Raw genomic sequence first — 20,141 nt, forward strand, 5'->3', positions numbered from 1 at the left:
AAAGCTGACAGTTGGGTAATAAAGGCTGGGAACGTTGGAGTGAAAGCGGTGGTTGATGATTCAGTGGGTGGGTAGAATAACTAGTCATTGTTGGATTAGGTCATAAAGGGCTTTAAAGGTAAAAATCAAGAAGCTTGTATTTGTGCAAGAGAAGATGGAAACTAGTGGAGTATCAGGGTGAAATGGTCAAAGTGATGAGCTAGGAAAATGACTGGAGCATTTTGAATGGACTTGATATTTGAGGCAGAATTGCAGATGTCAAGACCAGAGGAAGAGGTAGAGTTGTTGAGTATGGCTTTCCTGCTTTTTAGTTATTAAATTTCATTAAGCAATCTTAGACCATGCTACTTTTATTCTTACAAGTATGCAACCCTCGTGGTCCACAGATCCTCTATTAAACATAGTTCATGCTGTGAGAAAGTTTGAGAACCCTGCACCTTACATAATATCTGGTAATCTCTCCTATCAAGAGTTGGTGATCTAGGAGGATAAGAACTCTGTACTTACATGAATTTTCCTTTGCCCATTTTCAAATAGGCCGATTCTGATAGTGAAAAGAAATTATCAGATACTTCAATTATTCAAGAGAATCTTCCAGCAAAATGTTCTGTCCACCAAATTTAGAGATTCCAGTTTCATAAGATCCCCCTTCTGAAGAAAATGATTTTGTTGGGTGGAGCAAAGAAAGTTAAGAAGGATTAGAATTTATAAAGCTCTTCCTATTCTGTTAACTTTTTAATTTTATTTCTGTAAAAATATGCATGCAAAGCTTTTGGTTCTGAAAAGTCACAAAACATCAAGCTTAAAGATACCACATTTCTAATCTGTGAAGTATCTTCATATTCAGTGTTGCATGGGGAATGAGGATAACCCAGGTGGCTAAGATCCAAATTGTTTAGGGATTTTACATCAAAACCAACTCTTAACCTTCACATGGAAAATTTAACTCTTCGCTCGTGTAGATAACAGGTATAACATTCTACGAGAAAAAAAGCCACACTTAATAAACGGGCAGCACTGTTTCTTAGTAGCCACGATTTTCAAGATGTAGTCTTCTAGAAAGTACATTGTAATAATTCTAGTACTCTAGTGACGTGTGCTTTTGAAAGACAGAGTTCACAACCTTCTTGCAAAGTAGAAATGATTGTGTGCATAAAGACAGCTGCCACCCAGACATCCAGAAGCAAATTAGTGTTCAAGATAGACCCAATTTGTGAATCTGAGTAACAAATCTCAGTGAAAACTGCTGCTATCACTGCATTATATGTTTTAGCAGAATGGGTTTCCTTAGCTGGTGCTCAACCGTAGCCCTAATCTCTTCTAGACAGTGATGTTTGTCACTGAACCACATCATACAGGCTGGGTAAGCTGGAAACATAGAGGTTTCAGCTATAAACTGAAGTCCTACTGATGGCACTGGTTACACAGTGAACAGTAGTGGGAATGGAATATTGTAGAACCCTGAACAAGGTAGTTCCTTGGGGCAGATGAACATTTTCCCAATGTTACTATGTTGGTTTCCTGGCAAGAAAAAACTGGAGCCGTTTAGGTAAATATCTTCCCCTTCTAGGATCTGAAACATATCATTGCCTCATAGGCAAGAATACAGAAGGCAACTGAACACAATCAAAATAATCACAATAACACTTTTGTATGGACGCTCTATCTATGTCCATTACCAGTTCAACCAGTTAAGTCTCAGTACCGTAACAAAACCTAAAATAAAACTTTGAAGACTTCAGATTCTACTGGAGTTGGCTTACTGTAACTTTCCTTATGATCTCATCTGTTCAGTCACCAAAAAAGAAAGATGAAACACACACAGATCAGTAGTGCAAGCTGACTAACAGGAAGGAGGCGCTTCAGATAGCAGTTTAGCTTCAGGGGATATATATTTCCTTGAGTCTAGCCTTCACTTCATAAAGTTATTTGTAAAAGTGGTGTATTTCCATTATATGCCCCTATGTTTTGGGTTGGCATCATTCTGAGTCTTACAAATACTTTTCCCTAATGGCTTATGTCCACTGTCAAGCAGAGAATATTAAATCTTCTGATAATTCTAGGCTAGCCATAATCCTAAAACAGTAGTACAGCTTGACACAGTAAAATCTTGCATATGGGTAGAGTGACTTGCAATAAGTCCCTCAGCCTGTCCAGATGGATGATGTATCTGGGAGATCTGTTTGATGCATATTGAGAGTCAAGGACAGTGACGAGTAAAAGATTCAACTAGAGCAGGTAGTGGGCCATCTGTGTTTACCATGGGTTGGGATGATAACAGTGTGCTTTATGGTGTAACATGAATTTGATCCCCTGTTCAAAGTTACAGATGTTCACTGCAAAGAATAATACTCACAGCACGAAATAAGTGACCATATGTCTGGCATCCACCAATATATTTATGCACAAAATAAATATTACACTGGCAATAACAGTAATGTGATGGGGAGAGCCATGAGATCACCAGCTAAACACTTACAGTAGGCTTGACAAGTTGAGGATTTCACTAGTTAATACAATGGTGCAAAGCAAATGATATTTTTTTCAGGACTGTGACTAGAGACAAGAGTAGTATATTTCCACTTATTATCACTTTGAAATCAACTGGAAGAGGCTTCTTATATCTGCTGTGATTCCTTCACAGTGGTGTAAATAAACCACATGAGATTCAGTAAGGCTTTCTTGAAGAAATCCATACCAGCTGCTTTGCTAAGCTGAAAGGTACCTAAAAACTAGATACCATCCCACTAGGCGTTATGCTTAAACATTAAAGTGTGAGTGACTCAGTTGTCTACCATCTACAGCCAAGACCTTTAAAAGCTCTTCCCAGAACACTTTGGTTGCAGAAGAGCACTGCCTCACTTACTCTGCTAGATACGAGCCTGAATTCTTAGGTGAATGAACAGGATGCTCTTCCTTGGACCTACATCTTGTCTTTCCTTCTGCTGTTGTTCCATGGTTATCATTTAGATATTATGACCAGTCTGTCATGGTATGAACCCCCACTCTGAACCTTAGCGTCCAAAAGATGGGGTACCAGCATGAACCCCCCTAAGCTTAATTACTCGCTTAGAAATGATAGAGCTGCCACCACCCAAAAATAGTGTTTTGGGGCACTTTCTGGCCCCCAAACCCTTCCCTGGGGACCCCAAGACCCAAAGCCCCTTGGGTCTCAACAAAGGGAAATAAACCATTCCCCTCTTCTCTTCCTCCCAGATCCTCCTCCCTGGGTTACACTAGGAGATCGCTGTGATTCACTCCTTGACTTAACACAGAGCGGAAGTTTACCTCCCCCCCCCCCCCACATTGTCTCCGCCTTCCAGACTCTCCCTGAGGAGAGAGAGTATTCTTAACACAGAGAGAAATCAGGCTTTTCCTCCCCCTTCTCTCCTTCCTCCCACCAATTCCCTGGTGAGTGCAGACTCCCTCCCCTTGGGTCTTGCACAAGATAACCAAAAAATCAATCAGGTTCTAAAAAAAGAAAAGCTTTTAATAAAAGAGAGGAAAAAAAAGTAAAAGTTGTCTCTGTAGAATCAGGATGTAAAATGTTACAGGGTCTTTCAGCTTATAGACACCAGGGAGAATCCTCCCCTCAGCACAAATACAAATTGCAACAGAGATACAATCCTTCCAGCAAAATACACATTTGCAAATAAAACAATCAAAAGACTAAACCGCCTTTCTAACTGGTACTTACTAAATTGAACAGAAGAGGCTGTTTCAGAAACTTGGAGATATCTGCTTACATGGTTGGTCCCTCTCAGAACCCAGAGAGAACAAAGGAAAAACCCAGAAAGCACAAACAAAGGCTTCCCTCAACCAAGATTTGAGAGTATCTTGTCTCTTGATTGGTCCTCTGGTCAGGTGTTAGCCAGGTTTACTGGACTTGTTAACCCTTTACTATCTGTTTATGACACAGTCAGTGCCCTAGAAATATTTGTTGCATGGATTTCAGAAGTATGGAGTGGCGGGGGTGGGGGGGAAGAGAATGATGCTACTTGACTTCACTCTAGGACTTTCAGTGCACTGCAGCAGTGACAAGCTGGTGTGCTGTAGATTCACACCCTGGCTTGCCACACAGTATCTTGCCATGTAGACAAGCCCTAAGACTAAGTTATGTCCTCACTTTATAGCAATCTTCAGGCTGTATAACTTAAACTGTCTGCCATTATCCTCAGTGGCTCAGTGTGCCTACTGAAGCACAGAAAAGAGTCAGCCATATCCCCTTTTGTCCACCTATGCTCTACAAGCCAAGCTGAGGGACATGTGAGGTGGTATTGGAGGAGTTGTGCTGTACACCTCAGGAGGATTCTCCTTTACTGCAATGATGAAAAAATCCTTGTTGCAATAAGGAGGACAAAGTAACGGTTTTGGAGTTAAACTTAAAGTAAAATCACACTTAACAGACTCCCCTCTTTTTTTTTTATCCCCACCCTGTACCATAAGTGGTTACTACATTCTGGACAAACCTTAATTTTATTTACACAGGACAAAGTCTTTTGAAAGTCTGAAGCTTCTTGTGGTATTGTGAAGCTAAATAGGATCTTCCTGCCTCTAACTTTGCAATAGTTTAGTTTCCTCTTGTATTTGTGAGGCCTACAAGCTAAGAAGTAAATTTTTAGCTGCTCAGGTTTGTGTTATTCCTCTTCGACTCTTGGCTGCTTCCTGGATCTTGAAAGTAGAATTCAGGCTAAGAAATGGGTAAAGCAGTGGACCTGGAAAGGAGTCATGTCATTTACCCCTTATTATAAGTTATAATGACGCCACATTTGACCAAAACGGACCTGCATGCTGTAATTTCTTAGTCTTATCACTCAATTTGGATTGCTTATTAGTTTTCAGTCCTAGGCTGATATAAGGAGTATTAAAGATTGGTTTTTCTTCTTGCAGAACTGTATTCTTATGTTTCTCTGTATCAGCCTTGGAACCCACATTAATTTAGGATTTTTTTGGCTCTCCGAGTGATCATGATCTCAGTAAGTGGAGTGAGTAGCCACCAGTGCCTGCCCATCACATCAGCTGATTTGTACCCCAGAATGCATTGCATTAAATGTTTTTTTAAAAACATCTTTTCTTTACCGTAGCTTTGGTGTTTAGTTGGTGACTAACACTTAAACTTACTATTTGAAAATGGACAGGATGTCTGGGCAAAGACTTAACAATTCTTTACATGTTTGTTCCTCCAAGATAACAGATTAAAACCTGTGAGGCCATTTATTTTAATATAAGACCTAGTGCCAGGAGGGTACAGCAGAGCTGCAAAGTGGCAGATCGCATTTGTGTTTGGTGCATTTTGAAATAATTATTGTGGTTCATTACATGATTATCATACACAATCCTTTTGTAACCTGTTAAATAGTTCACATTTTATTGTAAGATAAATTACTTCTTAAGTTTCTGAATATGCTTTGTAAATATTGATATTACATACTTAAGTTGCAAGACAAATGTTAAATTTATTGATGCCAATAACTTTTTGCCTAACTCTGAAAAGTGAATAAAAACCTAAATGCCAGAAGCAATATGAGTAATCTCCCTACATGTAAGCAGCACAAGTGAAGAGCTGCCATTTTATTTCACACACACAAAATGTGTGCTCTGATAAGTCCCATGAAAACTCAAGTTGGCTTTTCAGTTGTAATGTATGAGGTATATTTATCTTCTCAAAAATGAGTGTGGATATGTGGTTCCTGTACAAATGCTGACTGTAATCTGCCAATATTTATGAAGAACACATGTACAGGAAAATAATTTTCAAGTAGAAAAGTAATAAATTGAAATAAGAGAATATATGGGGGACAATATACCATGTGTGGTGGTATTAGACTGTAATTTCATCAAGTGATTTCTCAGGCTTCATAAACTCTAAATGAAACAAGATTGTATTAGCCTTATAACAGATAAGGTAAATAACAAGTTCTGGCTTCCTTAAAATGCTCAGAATGCTGTAGCTGGCAGTATGTATTTCAGGAGTGTTTAAATCTTTAAGACAACTGATAAGCTTCCTGTCCAGGATCCTAAAAGAAATAATTATATTCCAGTAGTAATCAGATGTTTAAAAAGAAAACATGGAAAACTGAGAATTCTAAAATTCATTAAAGCTGTTTTCAACAATCTGGTTTAGTTTTTGCTGTCCTTCTATAGCTTAAATGTTCCATTATGTGTCCTCTCGATCTCTGATATTTTATTGGCTTCAGCATTTTGTCAATTATTTTTTAGTTCTTGTTCAGGATGTGTTTCCTTCATAGGATATGTTTTAAACTTGAAACGCTCTTGCCTAACGTTTGTTTTGCATGCCAAAAAATGAATGAAGCAGCCATGCATTAACAGCCGCAGCCCTGCGCAGTCCCTCCAGCTTACTGTTGTGACCTCTACCCTTTTGTATCCTATGACACTCAGCCTGTCTTTGTGCTCAAGTTTATTCATGATGGATACTTCCCTCGCAATCACATATGCTGTGCTCTTGCAGAGAGATTCAGCTGCAGCCCTTCCGAGCTTGGAAAAAAGAATGTTGGTAGTGTGCATAAGAGGAGCCTGTTTGAACAGGGGCCCCTCCATAACATGATCAGGACAGGGTGCAGTCTTAAACTTCTCCTAGAATATGAAAGGGGATGACTTTCAGCCTCTCAGATCCTTTTTAAATGCAAAAGAATGAAGGAAATTGCCAGATCAGTTAGTTAATCAGTGACAACTGCAGTAAGTATACAAAAAGCATGGCCCTTAAGGAGAGTAATCAGTTGTGCTTGGTGTTTTTTCAGTGCCTCAGCATGTCGCCATTGGCCCCACCTCTTGAATCCTCCATTGGTTTAGTGTCAGCTTTATAGGAGAATGTAATTGCTAGCAGATCTTTTGATAGCTAATGGCAACAATATAACTCTTCCCTTCTGACTCTCCCTGCTCCCTCCCAATCTTACTCCATCTTTTTTGTATACTGAAATTAGTGAAATGTACAGTTTATACTAGGGATTATTAACAAGACTTGTGCTGTCAAAGTTCTTTCTTGATTTAGTGAGTATACTTGGCCTTTAATTTATATAAGGCAAAAGGAAGTATTATACAAGTATGTGCAAAAATTTCATTACTTCCCTTCAAGTTTTTTTCAAAATAATATTCCTATCAGATATTTTGAAAATAATTTTCAAATATTTCAGGAATTTTCTTGCTTGTTCCCCCTTATCTTGAAGTATTTTTAGACAAACTGTCTCCTTCTCTCTTCATTTTGAACTTCTGAGGGGGTAAGATGTGGTCATATGGTCAAACAAGGCATTTTAAGATCAGACTAAATAACACTGAAACTGTAGTATTCTACCTTAAAAAAAAAAATGTAAGTATTTTGTATTTAAATATAGTTAAATATACTTAAATTTAGAAGTAGTGTTTAATTTTTCAATGCTGTACCATTTAACACCCCAAATCTGTAATGGTAATAAATGGCTAAAAATTCTAGTGGTTCTGGTTTCTTTCTAGACTGGGAAGAAAAGACCGTGCTTGATTTCCTATTTTGTGTCATAACTGCCCATTTAAAAGTGGCAGAGTCACATGTTAGGACCGTAGCTTGGACATTCTGTACTGGGAAGCCCTCAATGCATTTGCATCATAGCAGTATTCTGCATATGGTGCTACTATTGTAGCTTTGTATCAAAGCTTCTGTGAATTTGAATGACGTAGGATATTGTTTCCAAATGTGTGGCACTGACTGAACTACTAGCTGGTCATTCTCACATCAGCTGCTTGACAGCACCAAGCTGCCAGATATTCTGAAAACTCTTGTGCCCTCAATTACCTCTGTAAAAGCAAGTTCTGTGCCAAGGTACTTGATGTAATAAGGAAATAAAGAACAATCTAAATCAGGGGTAGGCAACCTATGGCACACGTGCCGAAGGCGGTACGCAAGCTGATTTTCAGTGGCACTCACGCTACCTGGGTCCTGGCCATTGGTCCGGGGGACTCTGCATTTTAATTTAATTTTAAATGAAGCTTCTTAAACATTTTAAAAACCTTTATTTAATTTACTTACAACAATAGTTTAATTTTATATTATAGACTTACAGAAAGAGAACTACTAAAAATGTTAAAATGTATGACTGGCACACAAAACCTTAAATTAGAATGAATAAATGAAGACTCGGCACATCACTTCTGAAAGGTTACCAACCCCGATCTAATTCCTGCCTAATATTACATGAAAACTAATAAGTTATTTTTATGCAAGAAATCTGAGAAATAGTGAGGTATGTATATAGCCTAGCCTTAATTTTTTTGCAATGAACCATTTTTAGTATAGATATTTTTTACTTAATGCCAGGTGTCTGAGGGAAGGGAGACGGGATTCTTTCTCATTGAAGATTATCATGAGATTTCAGTGTCTTAAGAGAATTAACTGATTTTCCACTAAGATATCCTATTTAAAAGAACCATTCTTTTATTTAGTGAAGAATGAACTAATTGCACTGAGATGTATACAGAATTAACTTTTGCTCTGAGCATTTAAGCTGTGTCTACACTGCCACTTTCAGAGCTAAAACATTAGTTTTTCAAGGTGTGAAAAAACACCCCTCTTGAATGACACAAATTTTAGTGCTGAAAAGCTCCCGGTGAGAAAGCTACCACCCCTCATTTGGAGCGTCTTATCATTGCTGAGAGAGCTACCCCTGGCAATAAAGCATGACTACACTGCCCATGTCACAGCGATGCCACGGCCGTGCTGTAAAGTGAGCAGTGTAGACGTAGCCTTAGGGTCTATGCTATGGACTACTGCATGCCCACAGAAGAGAATGCTCCTACTGGCATAATTAAACCTCTCCCAATGAGTGGTGGTAGCTATGTCGGCAGGAGAGCACTCCTGCCAACATAGTGCTGTCCAAGCTGGCACTTTTGATGGTCAGGGGTGTGTGTGTGTGTTTCATACTCCTGACTGACAGAATTTTGTCAAAAAAGGTGACTAGTATAGATTTAGCTTAAGCCACACTCCAGGATTTTCACTGCACTGTAGCACTGGCTACATGGTGAGTTTATTGTGTGGCACGCCGGTGCATGTCTACACAGTAAAGAAAAACCTGCAGCTGGCCCATGCCTGCTGACTTGTGTTTGCAGGACTCCAGCTGTGGTGCTGTTTCATTGCTGTGTAGATGCTCAGGCTCTAAGACTCTAGGACCATGTGGGGTGGGTGGGTCCCAGAGCCTGGACATCTCTGCAACAATGAAACAGCCCCACAGCAGGAGTCCTGCAAACCCGAGTGAGCAGGCATGGGCCAGCTGCAGGTTTTTCTTTGTATTGTAGACGTACCCACAGTTACTCAGTGTAGGTGAACCTTAAGTCTCAGTGCAAGTTGATGACACTCACTGCTAAGTGTCTAAGTCACTTTTGAAACTCAGGCTTCTAAATCAGTTAGGCCTTAAAATACTGAGTGGAGCCTTTTGAGGGCTATGGGGTTGCTAAGCAATAAACTATTTTGGAGGTGGAGGAAATAACTAACAGTAATACCTCTAGGCTAGGGCTCGGCAACCTTTCAAGTGGTGTGCCGTGTCTTCATTTATTCACTCTGATTTAAGGTTTTGCATGCCAGTAATACATTTTAACATTTTTAGAAGGTCTCTTTCTAAACGTCTATGATATATAACTAAACTATTGATGTATGTAAAGTAAGTTTTTTTTTTTGTTGTTTTTTTTTTTTTAATTTTTTAAGAAGCTTCATTTAAAATTTAAATTAAAATGCAGAGCCCCTCAGACCAGTGGCCAGGACCCGGGCAATGTGAGTGCCACTGAAAATCAGTGGCACGCGTGTCATAGGTTGCCTACCCCTGCTCTAGGCGATGTTAACAAGCCTGCATGATAGGCTCTTATAGGCAGTGTTCCCCCCAGGAGTTGAAATTAGAGGGGGTCAGAATTTATAGGAGTGGGATTGGAAAATGACTAAATTGGCAACACTGCACTATAGAGTATGGAGGAGGATGGGGAGTGTTCATTGGGTTGTAGAGAGATCCCTCAGGACCAGAAGGATTGTGACAGTAATGCCAGGTTAAGTGGAATTATAGAAGACACTGGTTACCTGTGGTTTAATGAAGATAACAAAAAATTTCTGTTAATCACTTCCATTTTCTCCTGCTTCTAAACCTGTGAAACATCTGCTTTTTGGGCATAATTTTCCTATGCTTGGTCTCTTTTGGAAAGTCTCAAAATCTTTTCCACTGTTTTTGAGTTGTAGGAGAGAGAAGAGAACTTACTACTTTCTGAAATTATATTTTTAAATCCTTTTTTTGCGGCACAAATGGCTGATGTTTCAAACAGAACATAGTCCTCATTAAGATTAACACATTTTCTTTGTGAGAATATCACTTCTGAACATTTGCGGTGGATATCTGAATTTTATAAAATCCTAAAGAAATTCCACGCTCTTTGATAAAAAGCATCTTTTCTGACTGGCTCAAGAGGCTCAAGCAGAAACAAGTTGCTGCTTGGACATTTTATAACAAGAAAGCTGCCTGTGCTAGAAAATCTTACCTAGTTCAACGCGGAGTATTAAAGTTTGTCCTCACCTCGCCAGCTCCGCAACTCTTTCTCAGCCTTTGTTGAAAACTATTATCCTGTTGGTGTAGAACGATTCAGAGTTCAACATCTGTAAGTTCCTTAGGGTATGTCTACACTGGAAACTTCAAAGCACTGCCACGGGAATGCTCCCGTGGCAGCTCTTTGAAGTGCAAGTGTGGTCACGCACGAGTGCTGGGAGAGAGCTCTCTCAGTGCTTCTGGTAATCCACCTCCATGAGGGGATCAGCTCCGAGCACGGCTGCCAGCGCTCAGAACCTGTCTACACTAGCACTTTAAGGCGCTCAGACTTGCTGCACTCAGGGGGGTGATTTTTCACACCCCTGAGCCAGCAAGTTAGAGCACTATAAAATGTAAAGTGTAGCCAAGCCTTCAGTTGACCATTCTCTCTCAACCAGGGTGCTGAGCTATTTGGAATCTGTACAGTGTAGTGTAGTCACCACTCCCTTCTATCCCTACCTGGGCTAAAATTCAGGAATCTGTTTTATGGGAATACTAGGAAGCACAATCTGTGTCTAGGCTAGGAGTTAGCATGCCAGAAAGAATAATCTTTGTCTGTGTCCAATGACCTAAATAAATAACTCCCTTTTATATTACAATGGAATTCTTTTCTTTTCTTTATCATGAGGGGAATAGACTGGAGGAGCAAAAGTTTTAAATACCCATTGGGGATTGGGAGAAGATAGAGAAAGCTGTTTGACACTAATTTTCGAATGACATTTTTTTCAAATCTTTGAACCCCTACTAGCCAGAGGGTAGAAGATGGAGCTCTGAGACAGAATCTAGGGACACTTTTGTGGTGGCTTGGGCTAGCCTTCTCACCATGTCATTGCCTTGGGATAATAAGGCTTTCAAATCAGCTTATTCAGTCTATGAAAGAGTATTTTTCGAATAGTTCATTAATACTGTGTACTGGCTGCACAGTCGAAATCCAGTGGTGTGTTGCTGACTTTTTAAGCTTCCAAGAGCACATTCTCATTTGCATTGGATATATTTTTTGTGCTTGTGTTAATGCATAACTTATTGCGTACTACAGTGTTGTAAAATGTATACCCTGAAACATTTAGGATATATAGTTCAACTAATTTAAAGGATAATCTGCCCCCTCCACCCCAAAAAAGTGATCTTTTTATTCTCTTAAGATGTATAAAATCTGTCTGAATGGTTTAATAATAATGTCTCTTTCCAGTTAGAAATTCAGCTCTGAGAACAAGTAAGATTCTGATGTCACAAATAAGTTAATCTGAGAGGAGAGAATTTGTAGTAGGACTGCATAAAGATTTTTGTTTGTAATGGTTTAATTCAAATGCCATACAAACAGTTAAGATGTTTGAGTGTTCAGCCTGAGCCTGAATGGCTACACCATAATTTTACAGCCCTGCAAGCCAAGTCTCCTGACTCATGTTGAACTGCAGTGTCTGCATACGGTCAGCAAATCTGTCCCTTTAACTGAGGGCCTCAAAAGCTCTCATTTCCATTTCTATGGTCCTCCAGAAAAACAGGGAAGAAGAGTAAATATTGCTGATATTTCTGTAATGGGTGAGTGGGGAAAAAAATGTTTCTCTCCCCCAGCACAAAACTAAATAAAAGATCAGGTCTTATTTATATGTCAAAGTTTAAAAAACAAAACAAAAACACATCCATCTTTTTTTCCTTTGGAGGCTATCTTAAAATTGTTTTTGGATTTTTAATTTGCATTATTTTAGCTACACAACCTTAACATTGCATTTAATAAATAAAACAATTATGTTGTTGCAAACAGCCCTGGTAGCCTGATCTTCAAAGGTCCTCAGAGCATCCCTTTCTTCAAGACCATAAATCTCTCTCATGCCCAGACTATTTATACATTCTCAACAGAAAGATGGGCTAGCCCAGTGGTCCCCAACCTTTTTGTCTGGCGGGCGCTAGACGAAGGACCAATGCGGTGGTGGAGCACCCACTGAAATGCTGCCAAATTTTGGCGGCATTTCGGCGGCGACGCCTCTTGATGATGCCGCTTGCCGTTGACAAGTGACATTGGGGACCACTTGGCTAGCCTGTTTGTCTACTCTATGGAAACAGAACTCTCCATTTTAAGGCATTTTGGAAATGACAGTGAAGATGCAGTACACACAAACATTGAACTTTTTATAATGCTGAGAACTTTTCACACCACCTCCATAGTCCTTAGACATACTATGTAACTTTTTTTTAATAGCCAAGTCAGATGCTTAAATTTTAATCTTCATCAACAAACTGTTTGAGTACATTTTTCACTGATCGCTAGGCACTGTTAAAGGCAGAACATTTAGTGGAGCAAGTTGTTTGCTCTACTGAGCTGATGAACTTGCTCACTTAAGCCCTTTACTCTACCAATATGGGACCTTCAGAACTGTTTCATAGCACTGTTTTATTTGAAATTAAGACCTAGACACCACTAAGATTACATGGTTGTGGGTTTTTTGGTAAGATACCCTACCTAGTAAATCTGAAAATGACAATTTCAAAGTCAGTGTATGTATTCTAGTTTGATTTTTCTCTGGCCGATCATCTTAATTATATATTGTAATAGCTTTCTTGGTAACTACACACTCTGTATAATGCTGCTTAAACTCCTGAGATACGAATATTTCATAGAAGATCTGTCTTCCTGACAGAAGTAGATATTTGGCATAACCAACTTTCTTGATAGTGGTTTTTTAACAATAGCCCTTCTTTTTCTTTTCTTTTTTTTTTTAAAGTGTAAGAACAGCTAAATTGTTGCTTCCTGTTTAAATGGCCACAATCAACTTTTATATTTGATACTAAATTTAAGTATCAAAAACCCTTAAAAATAAGGCTAACGGAAATGTTCCTGAAATTGCAACTAATGTAAACACTTATCTCTAAACAAATATTTTCATGCATTGTTTGAATCCAAAGCACTAACAACCTGAAAGAGAAACTCTTTTCATTATCCAAGATGAGAAATGCAGAACATATGCAAGAAGCATAAATAGTACTATAAGTGACAATACAATTTACTTGTTAATCAAAGCTGTCAGTAATGTAGCTAAGGAACAAGTTTCTGTACACTGCACCTTAAGTTTATGGCTTAGAAATACTACATACCTGAAAATCCACAGTGGTCTTGGCCTCTGTAGCTTCCATCAGAAAGCCTGTGGTCTAAGTGAGTGTAACTTTGTTCAGCTACAGACTACCAGCTCTTCAGTGTGGCCTTCCCAGTTTACTTTCTGCAAAAATTGGGGTCAAATGGCCAGAAATAAAGTGAATTGTTAAACAAAACCTATTACCTTATTTTCACCAGTTTCCATGGAAATAGTAGCAGCCACTCACCACCATCATCTGAAATTGGCTCTGCTACAGGTAGCTGGCTCCTGCTGGAGTTTCCTTGGAAGCCTGTTAACTCATGGAAAATAAACTAAGCATTCAGATATAACAGTTTAATTTTCATGCATTTGGACCTAATTTCTGGAGAAACTGGGTTGGAAAGACCATGACACTTACAAAGTCAGAATTTTTACTTGTAGATTTCAGTTACTGAATCCCAAAGCCTGTGTAATTGGCAGCAAGGGACTTTTTTTATTTCTCTCCCCAACCTTTGTTTCTTTCTCCCACCCTTGGGTTTTTTTAAGACATAAATGTTTATAATAAGGTGTATTGGTGAACAAATTCTGACCTGTATATTATGCCACATAACTGAACAGTTAGATGATTGGGCAGCTTGAGCCAGATTCTGTGGTTTGCGCAAGCTGTGTTCTCCATGCAGGAGAAGGTGGGCGGTAGGAAGCTATTGTGGCTGTAATTTTAGGCTTCTCTGGAACTCCAGGAGCTAGTCCACTCCTTGGCAAGGAGGCTTTTCTGATAGCTGGAGGCTGACTATGTAGAGGAATGCCCCAGCTGCTGTATGTATTACACCAGCTGCCAGGGGGAGTGATAATGTAGGAGCTGCTGAAGTGGCCCTGAGCCACTGGAGGGATTCCTCTGTGCCAGTGGTTCTCAACCTATTTACCGTTGTGGGCTGTACCCACACAATATATATATACAATCTGTTTGACCCTGAGGATCTCACATGGGCTGCAGTTGTGCGCTGATTGGGCCGCGGATTAAGAACCACTGCTCTATGCAAAGAAATTTGAAAGCAACAGTTTAGCCTAGCTTACAGCAGTTTTGTGCTGTAAAATTGCATGAGTGAAATAGGCCTTACCATTGATATGGTTGATTTTTCTGACTTGAAGTTTGTGTTAATATTTAAACACCTCTACAATTATGTCCTTTGTAACTGACTTTTCAATAAGTTTGTACTTCTAGGGATATTTGAGACTCAAGAAATTTACCCTAAATGATCTAGATCTTATTGGATTGATGGTCGTTTAAAAGTGGTGATCAATGTGGGTTTTTTAAAAAAAAAACAAAACAAAACACGAAGGGGATCTTGTATTCTTTTTGTAGAGAGGTCTTTGGAAAGTGGTTAAATAAATGCACAGGCAAAAATCTATTGACATTTTCTCTTTGCAATATCTCTGGTTTTGCTGGAGGATACAGAATGTATCATGTTAGCTGACACCTCCAATTGAAGGAATGGTGGTTGAAACATCTAAAAGATGGCCTTTCTCCAAATGTTAGCTATTAAATTAAATAGGTATTAATTAAAACGAAGTTTTAAACAATAACTTTTGGTAACGCAGAAATAAGTGTTCTGAAACAGAATTGTACTGAAATAATAGTTTACAAAGTTAGTTACAATGGAGTTATTTTGGTTCCAATTGCCATGTGGACACGCCCTTACCATGTTGAGATGTCCTCCAGCCATAGATCACAGAATCTGAATTTCTAATATTTAAAAAAAAAAAAAAAAAAATTTGTTTAGGTCCTCTTTTTTTAATAATCACAAAAGAGCCTAATCCCACTTGCAGATGACTTTTAAGAAAATGTCATTCATCCCATCTTAAACTTAGTTGAGTCCTGTATGGAAAAAGCTAGAACTTTCTTGGAACCTTTCTGTTCGGAAAGTAATCTGTTACTATAAATGTAAAGTTTTTAACTGACATCATGTGCTGTAATACTTAACTGAGAGAGACAAGTTTTTGAACTTCAGATTTCTTCTTCATGTTTGGGCCTGAGGAATAATTCTGTAGTTCAAAAGCTTTGTCTCTTTCACCAAGGGAAGTTGGTCCAATAAAAAATATTACCTTGCACACCTTGTGTTTTTCATGTCCAGGGACCAGCACAGCTCAACAATACTGCAGACAGTAATAATTACCTGCCATAAGTATTTAAATGAATAAAATACTATAGCCGTGACCAGTTCTTTGTAATTAGTTGGAGTTTTGTTTTCAGGAGGAATATCAACTGTATACAAAGCAGAATGTATGTCTTACTCTGAAACGTTTTAGTATGTAGTCACAAATGAGTATTATGTCATTAGTAAGGAGTTTGCCTGAAGGTGAATAGTGAACCCCGGTGATTGAACTTCCTCTATCCACAGAAAAATTCTGTCATGGATTTGATCTGCAGTGGGTTTAGAGCCATGGGTATTAGTTTGAACATGGCATTTAGAAATCTGCCCTCTTGCAGAATGAAAGCTTTTCATTTTTATTTCAGTTTTGAAGCTAACAAGTGCATAGTTTTGCAATGAGGGAAACAATATTGTATAGTTCCATTTTTAATTTAACAAAATAGCCATTTGTGACCTGTATCACTGTGATGCAAAATAACACCTTAATTTTTATATAAATCTACAGGTTTAAAATCTTTAGCTTTTAAGAGTCACTACTAGTGTTGCACAATTCTGTTGTCCATTTAACTAACTTTAGCTTATCATAGCCCTTGATGCTGCTGCCTGCTCATCTGATTACACTGCTCAGGGGAATAAGGTTAAGGACATGCTGTTAGTAACTAGAGCATTTTCAGGGCTTTAGTTCAGCAGATGGGCTGCTTGGCTATATTCATACATCTGTCTGCCTGCTGTGGCAGCTGCTGCTGCTGCATGTTGTGTTCTTTTGTTCTGTTCCATCCAAGAATGGAACACTAGGAAGTGTAGTGAATGGATTAATTTAAGGTTAAGGTTAGTGTTTTGCTTGCACTCTAGTGCCCTATCATAATAAAGCTTCTGATAGAAGCTAATGAGTTTTTTTCTTAAAGTGAAATAGATTTAAAAAATACACTTCAGCATCTGAAACAATCTAGTGTCATCTAACAGAGGTGTGTTATAATATTGTATGACTATTTTATTATTTGTTTCCAATTTTCTTTTTCCTCTCTCTTCTAGGATCGGTAACCAGACTTTGGCTGACACTACGTGGTCTGAAAGAATTAAGGAAATATGGAATGACATGAAGGAGATTATTTGAGGATTAAAGGCTTTGAGGACAAACACCTCAGTGAGGTGAAGCACAGACTAGCTTTCTACTTGTAGCTCTGAGGAGCTTTGTGCTGAAAAAAGATGGCAGATCCGGGAATGATGAGTCTATTTGGAGAAGATGGGAATATTTTCAGTGAAGGGCTGGAAAGTCTTGGGGAATGTGGATATCCTGAAAATACAGTAAATCCTATGGGGCAGCAAATGCCCATAGATCAAGGATTCCCCTCCTTACAGTCTTCTCTTCATCATCCTCCCACCAATCAAAACCAAGCAAAGTTGACCCACTTTGATCACTATAATCAATATGAACAGCAAAAAATGCATCTGATGGATCAGCCTAACAGAATGATGAGTAATGCTCCTGGGAATGGTATAGCCTCTCCTCACTCACAGTATCACAACCCTCCAGTCCCTCAGGTTCCTCATGGCAGTGGCACTGGTGGTCAGATGGGAGTCTATCCTAATATGCAGAATGAAAGGCACGGGCAACCCTTTGTAGACAGTGGCTCTATGTGGGGACCCCGGGCTGTTCAGGTGCCCGACCAAATAAGAGCACCATACCAGCAGCAGCAGCAACCGACGCAGCCACCACAGACACCGTCAGGACCCCCTGGGCAGGGGCATTCTCAGCACATGCAGCAAATGGGAAACTACATGGCTCGTGGTGATTTTTCAATGCAGCAGCATGGTCAACCACAACAGCAGAGGATGAACCAGTTTTCTCAAGGTCAAGAAGGTCTTAATCAGGGAAATCCTTTCATTGCCGCCTCAGGACCTGGCCACTTGTCTCATGTGCCCCAACAGAATCCCAGCATGGCACCTTCTTTGCGACACTCAGTCCAACAATTTCACCACCATCCCCCCACCGCGCTCCATGGAGAATCAGTAGCCCACAGTCCCAGATTCTCCCCTAATCCTCCTCAGCAGGGTGCTGTTAGGCCACAAACACTTAATTTTAGTTCTCGGAGCCAGACAGTACCCTCACCTACTATAAACAACTCAGGGCAGTATTCTCGATATCCTTACAGTAACCTAAATCAGGGATTAGTTAACAATACAGGGATGAATCAGAATTTAGGCCTTACAAGTAACACTCCAATGAATCAATCTGTACCAAGATACACAAATGCTGTAGGATTTCCATCAAACAGTGGTCAAGGACTAATGCACCAGCAGCCCATTCACCCTAGTGGCTCACTCAACCAAATGAACACACAAACTATGCACCCTTCACAGCCTCAGGGAACTTATGCCTCTCCACCTCCCATGTCACCTATGAAAGCAATGAGTAATCCAGCAGGTACCCCTCCTCCACAGGTTAGGCCTGGTAGTGCTGGAATACCAATGGAAGTTGGTAGTTATCCAAATATACCCCATCCTCAGCCATCACACCAGCCCCCTGGTGCCATGGGAATTGGACAGAGGAATATGGGCCCCCGAAACATGCAACAGAGTCGTCCATTTATGGGTATGTCTTCAACTCCACGGGAGATGGGTGGGCACATGAGACCAAATGGTTGTCCCAGTGTTGGCCTTGCAGATCCACAAGCAATACAAGAACGACTGATATCTGGCCAGCAGCATCCCAGTCAACAGACATCTTTTCAACAGCAAATGCCAACTTGTCCTCCCATGCCACCTCATCCAGGGATACATCATCAGTCTTCACCACCACATCCCCACCACCAGCCTTGGGCACAGCTTCACCAGTCACCACAGAATACACCACAAAAAGTGCCTGTCCTTCAGGTAAGTTACTTCCAACTGAAAGAGAGTGTTCGTTTTTCAATTATATATCTATTCAGACCCTGGGATACAGGTTTATTGCTCTGAAACCATTGTTCTGCCTTGACTGTTCTGTGTACAGGTGGTTGTCTTTCCTATTTTACTTACATTTTTACTGAGTAGCAAGCTACCGGAACTTCATTCGTTGCCTATGTCTTGTGATGGTTTTTACAGGATTACACCATAGTATGTTTAAATGTGAAGCAGCATCAAACTTATCCTGAATGCAACAATTATTTTATTATTGTGGTGAATCTTATGAGAGAGAGCTGAAAGTTTGTGTCTAAATTTTTACAGTATCATTAAACCAACACTTAAGCATTTGCAAACTTGCAGAGTGAAGCCAGCTTAATATAGCTGTACTTCTTGTTTAAAGCAAATTTAGGCTTGGGATGCAGATTTGAAATGCTTTAATTTAGTGTAAAGTTGAAAGTTCTTCAAGGAAAAGTTCCCCATCTTTTCATATGAAACTTTCCAGCACTAAATAATGCACCTGATGATGAGAGGTGGGCAACCTGGTTTAGATAAAATAAGAGCAGATGTGAATCTTAGCCTAAAACCAAACCTCTTGAGGCTTGGATGAGTCACACACATGCACACAACTTTGGTTTTACTGAGTCTCTGAACTTCCTGCTTCCACTTAAAACAGCACTGCTCTGACAGTGTTTCCCATTCAGAAGCTGGAAGTACTGGAATTCTTGAGAGCCTTTTCCAACCTAACTTAGCAGGTTTGTCTAAGCATCTATACTCTTTTTGTGCATGATCAAATCAGATCTCTCGTCTTTTTTTCAAGTTTGCCATCACTATAACTCGACCGATATGCCCAATCAGACATGAGCTTTTTGTTGTATGTATAGGTGGCAGATACACCATGGTATAGTATATTCCATTTTTTCAGTCCTTCATTATATCCAAAATCAATCCCAAGTAGCACTATCCATAAATATTTGGAGATAATTGTTGGAATGCAGTCATAAGGTCTGATATAGTAAGTCTAATAAATCATATGAGCAGTTGTCCCAGCACTGCATGGAAAGCAGCTGCTCAGCAGCCCCCTTGACTGCTGCCTGCCGGCTGCTTCTGCTAGCTGCTCAGCACAGCATGTGATGGATCTGCGAATCAGATGCATGGGTGGAGAGAAGCAGCTGGTGGGGGGTGGAGGAGAGATGGTGATTCAGCTGGTGGGAGAGGCTTCTGCACTCGCTGGACAAAATGAAATCCTAGGAAAAGCCATAGGGTAGGCGAAGCAATGGGTGGAAATCAAGAGGTAGAAGCCACGTGGGGATAAGAGCTGTGTGGGAGCAGGGGTAGAGAAATGAGGTTGAGGGGAGTCAATATTTTCAGGAGATTTTTTTTTTTCAAATCAGCTAGTTAGTTGAAGGAGCCTTGTGCAGGCTGTGTGCATTCTAGTAAATTTTGAATGTTTTTATTTGCAATTTTTTCTCTAAATTAAAGTTCAGCAGAATGCC

The 20,141-nt window shown here is 39.7% G+C and overlaps 1 protein-coding gene across 3 annotated transcripts in view; it reads left to right on the forward strand.

The window, feature by feature from the left end:
• The window catches only part of CHD7 (chromodomain helicase DNA binding protein 7), a 187,941-nt gene that overhangs the window by 49,797 nt on the left and 118,003 nt on the right, over nt 1-20,141 (forward strand). For all 3 annotated transcript variants that reach the window (XM_075063037.1, XM_075063039.1, XM_075063038.1), the window contains one exon: nt 16,795-18,636. In XM_075063037.1, the coding sequence (XP_074919138.1) occupies nt 16,969-18,636 (1,668 nt within the window). In that variant the 5' untranslated portion in view covers nt 16,795-16,968. The remainder of the gene's footprint in view (nt 1-16,794; nt 18,637-20,141) is intronic.

This window comes from Chelonoidis abingdonii, chromosome 2 (assembly GCF_003597395.2).
Source record: "Chelonoidis abingdonii isolate Lonesome George chromosome 2, CheloAbing_2.0, whole genome shotgun sequence".
NCBI classification, from domain to species: Eukaryota; Metazoa; Chordata; order Testudines; family Testudinidae; genus Chelonoidis; species Chelonoidis abingdonii.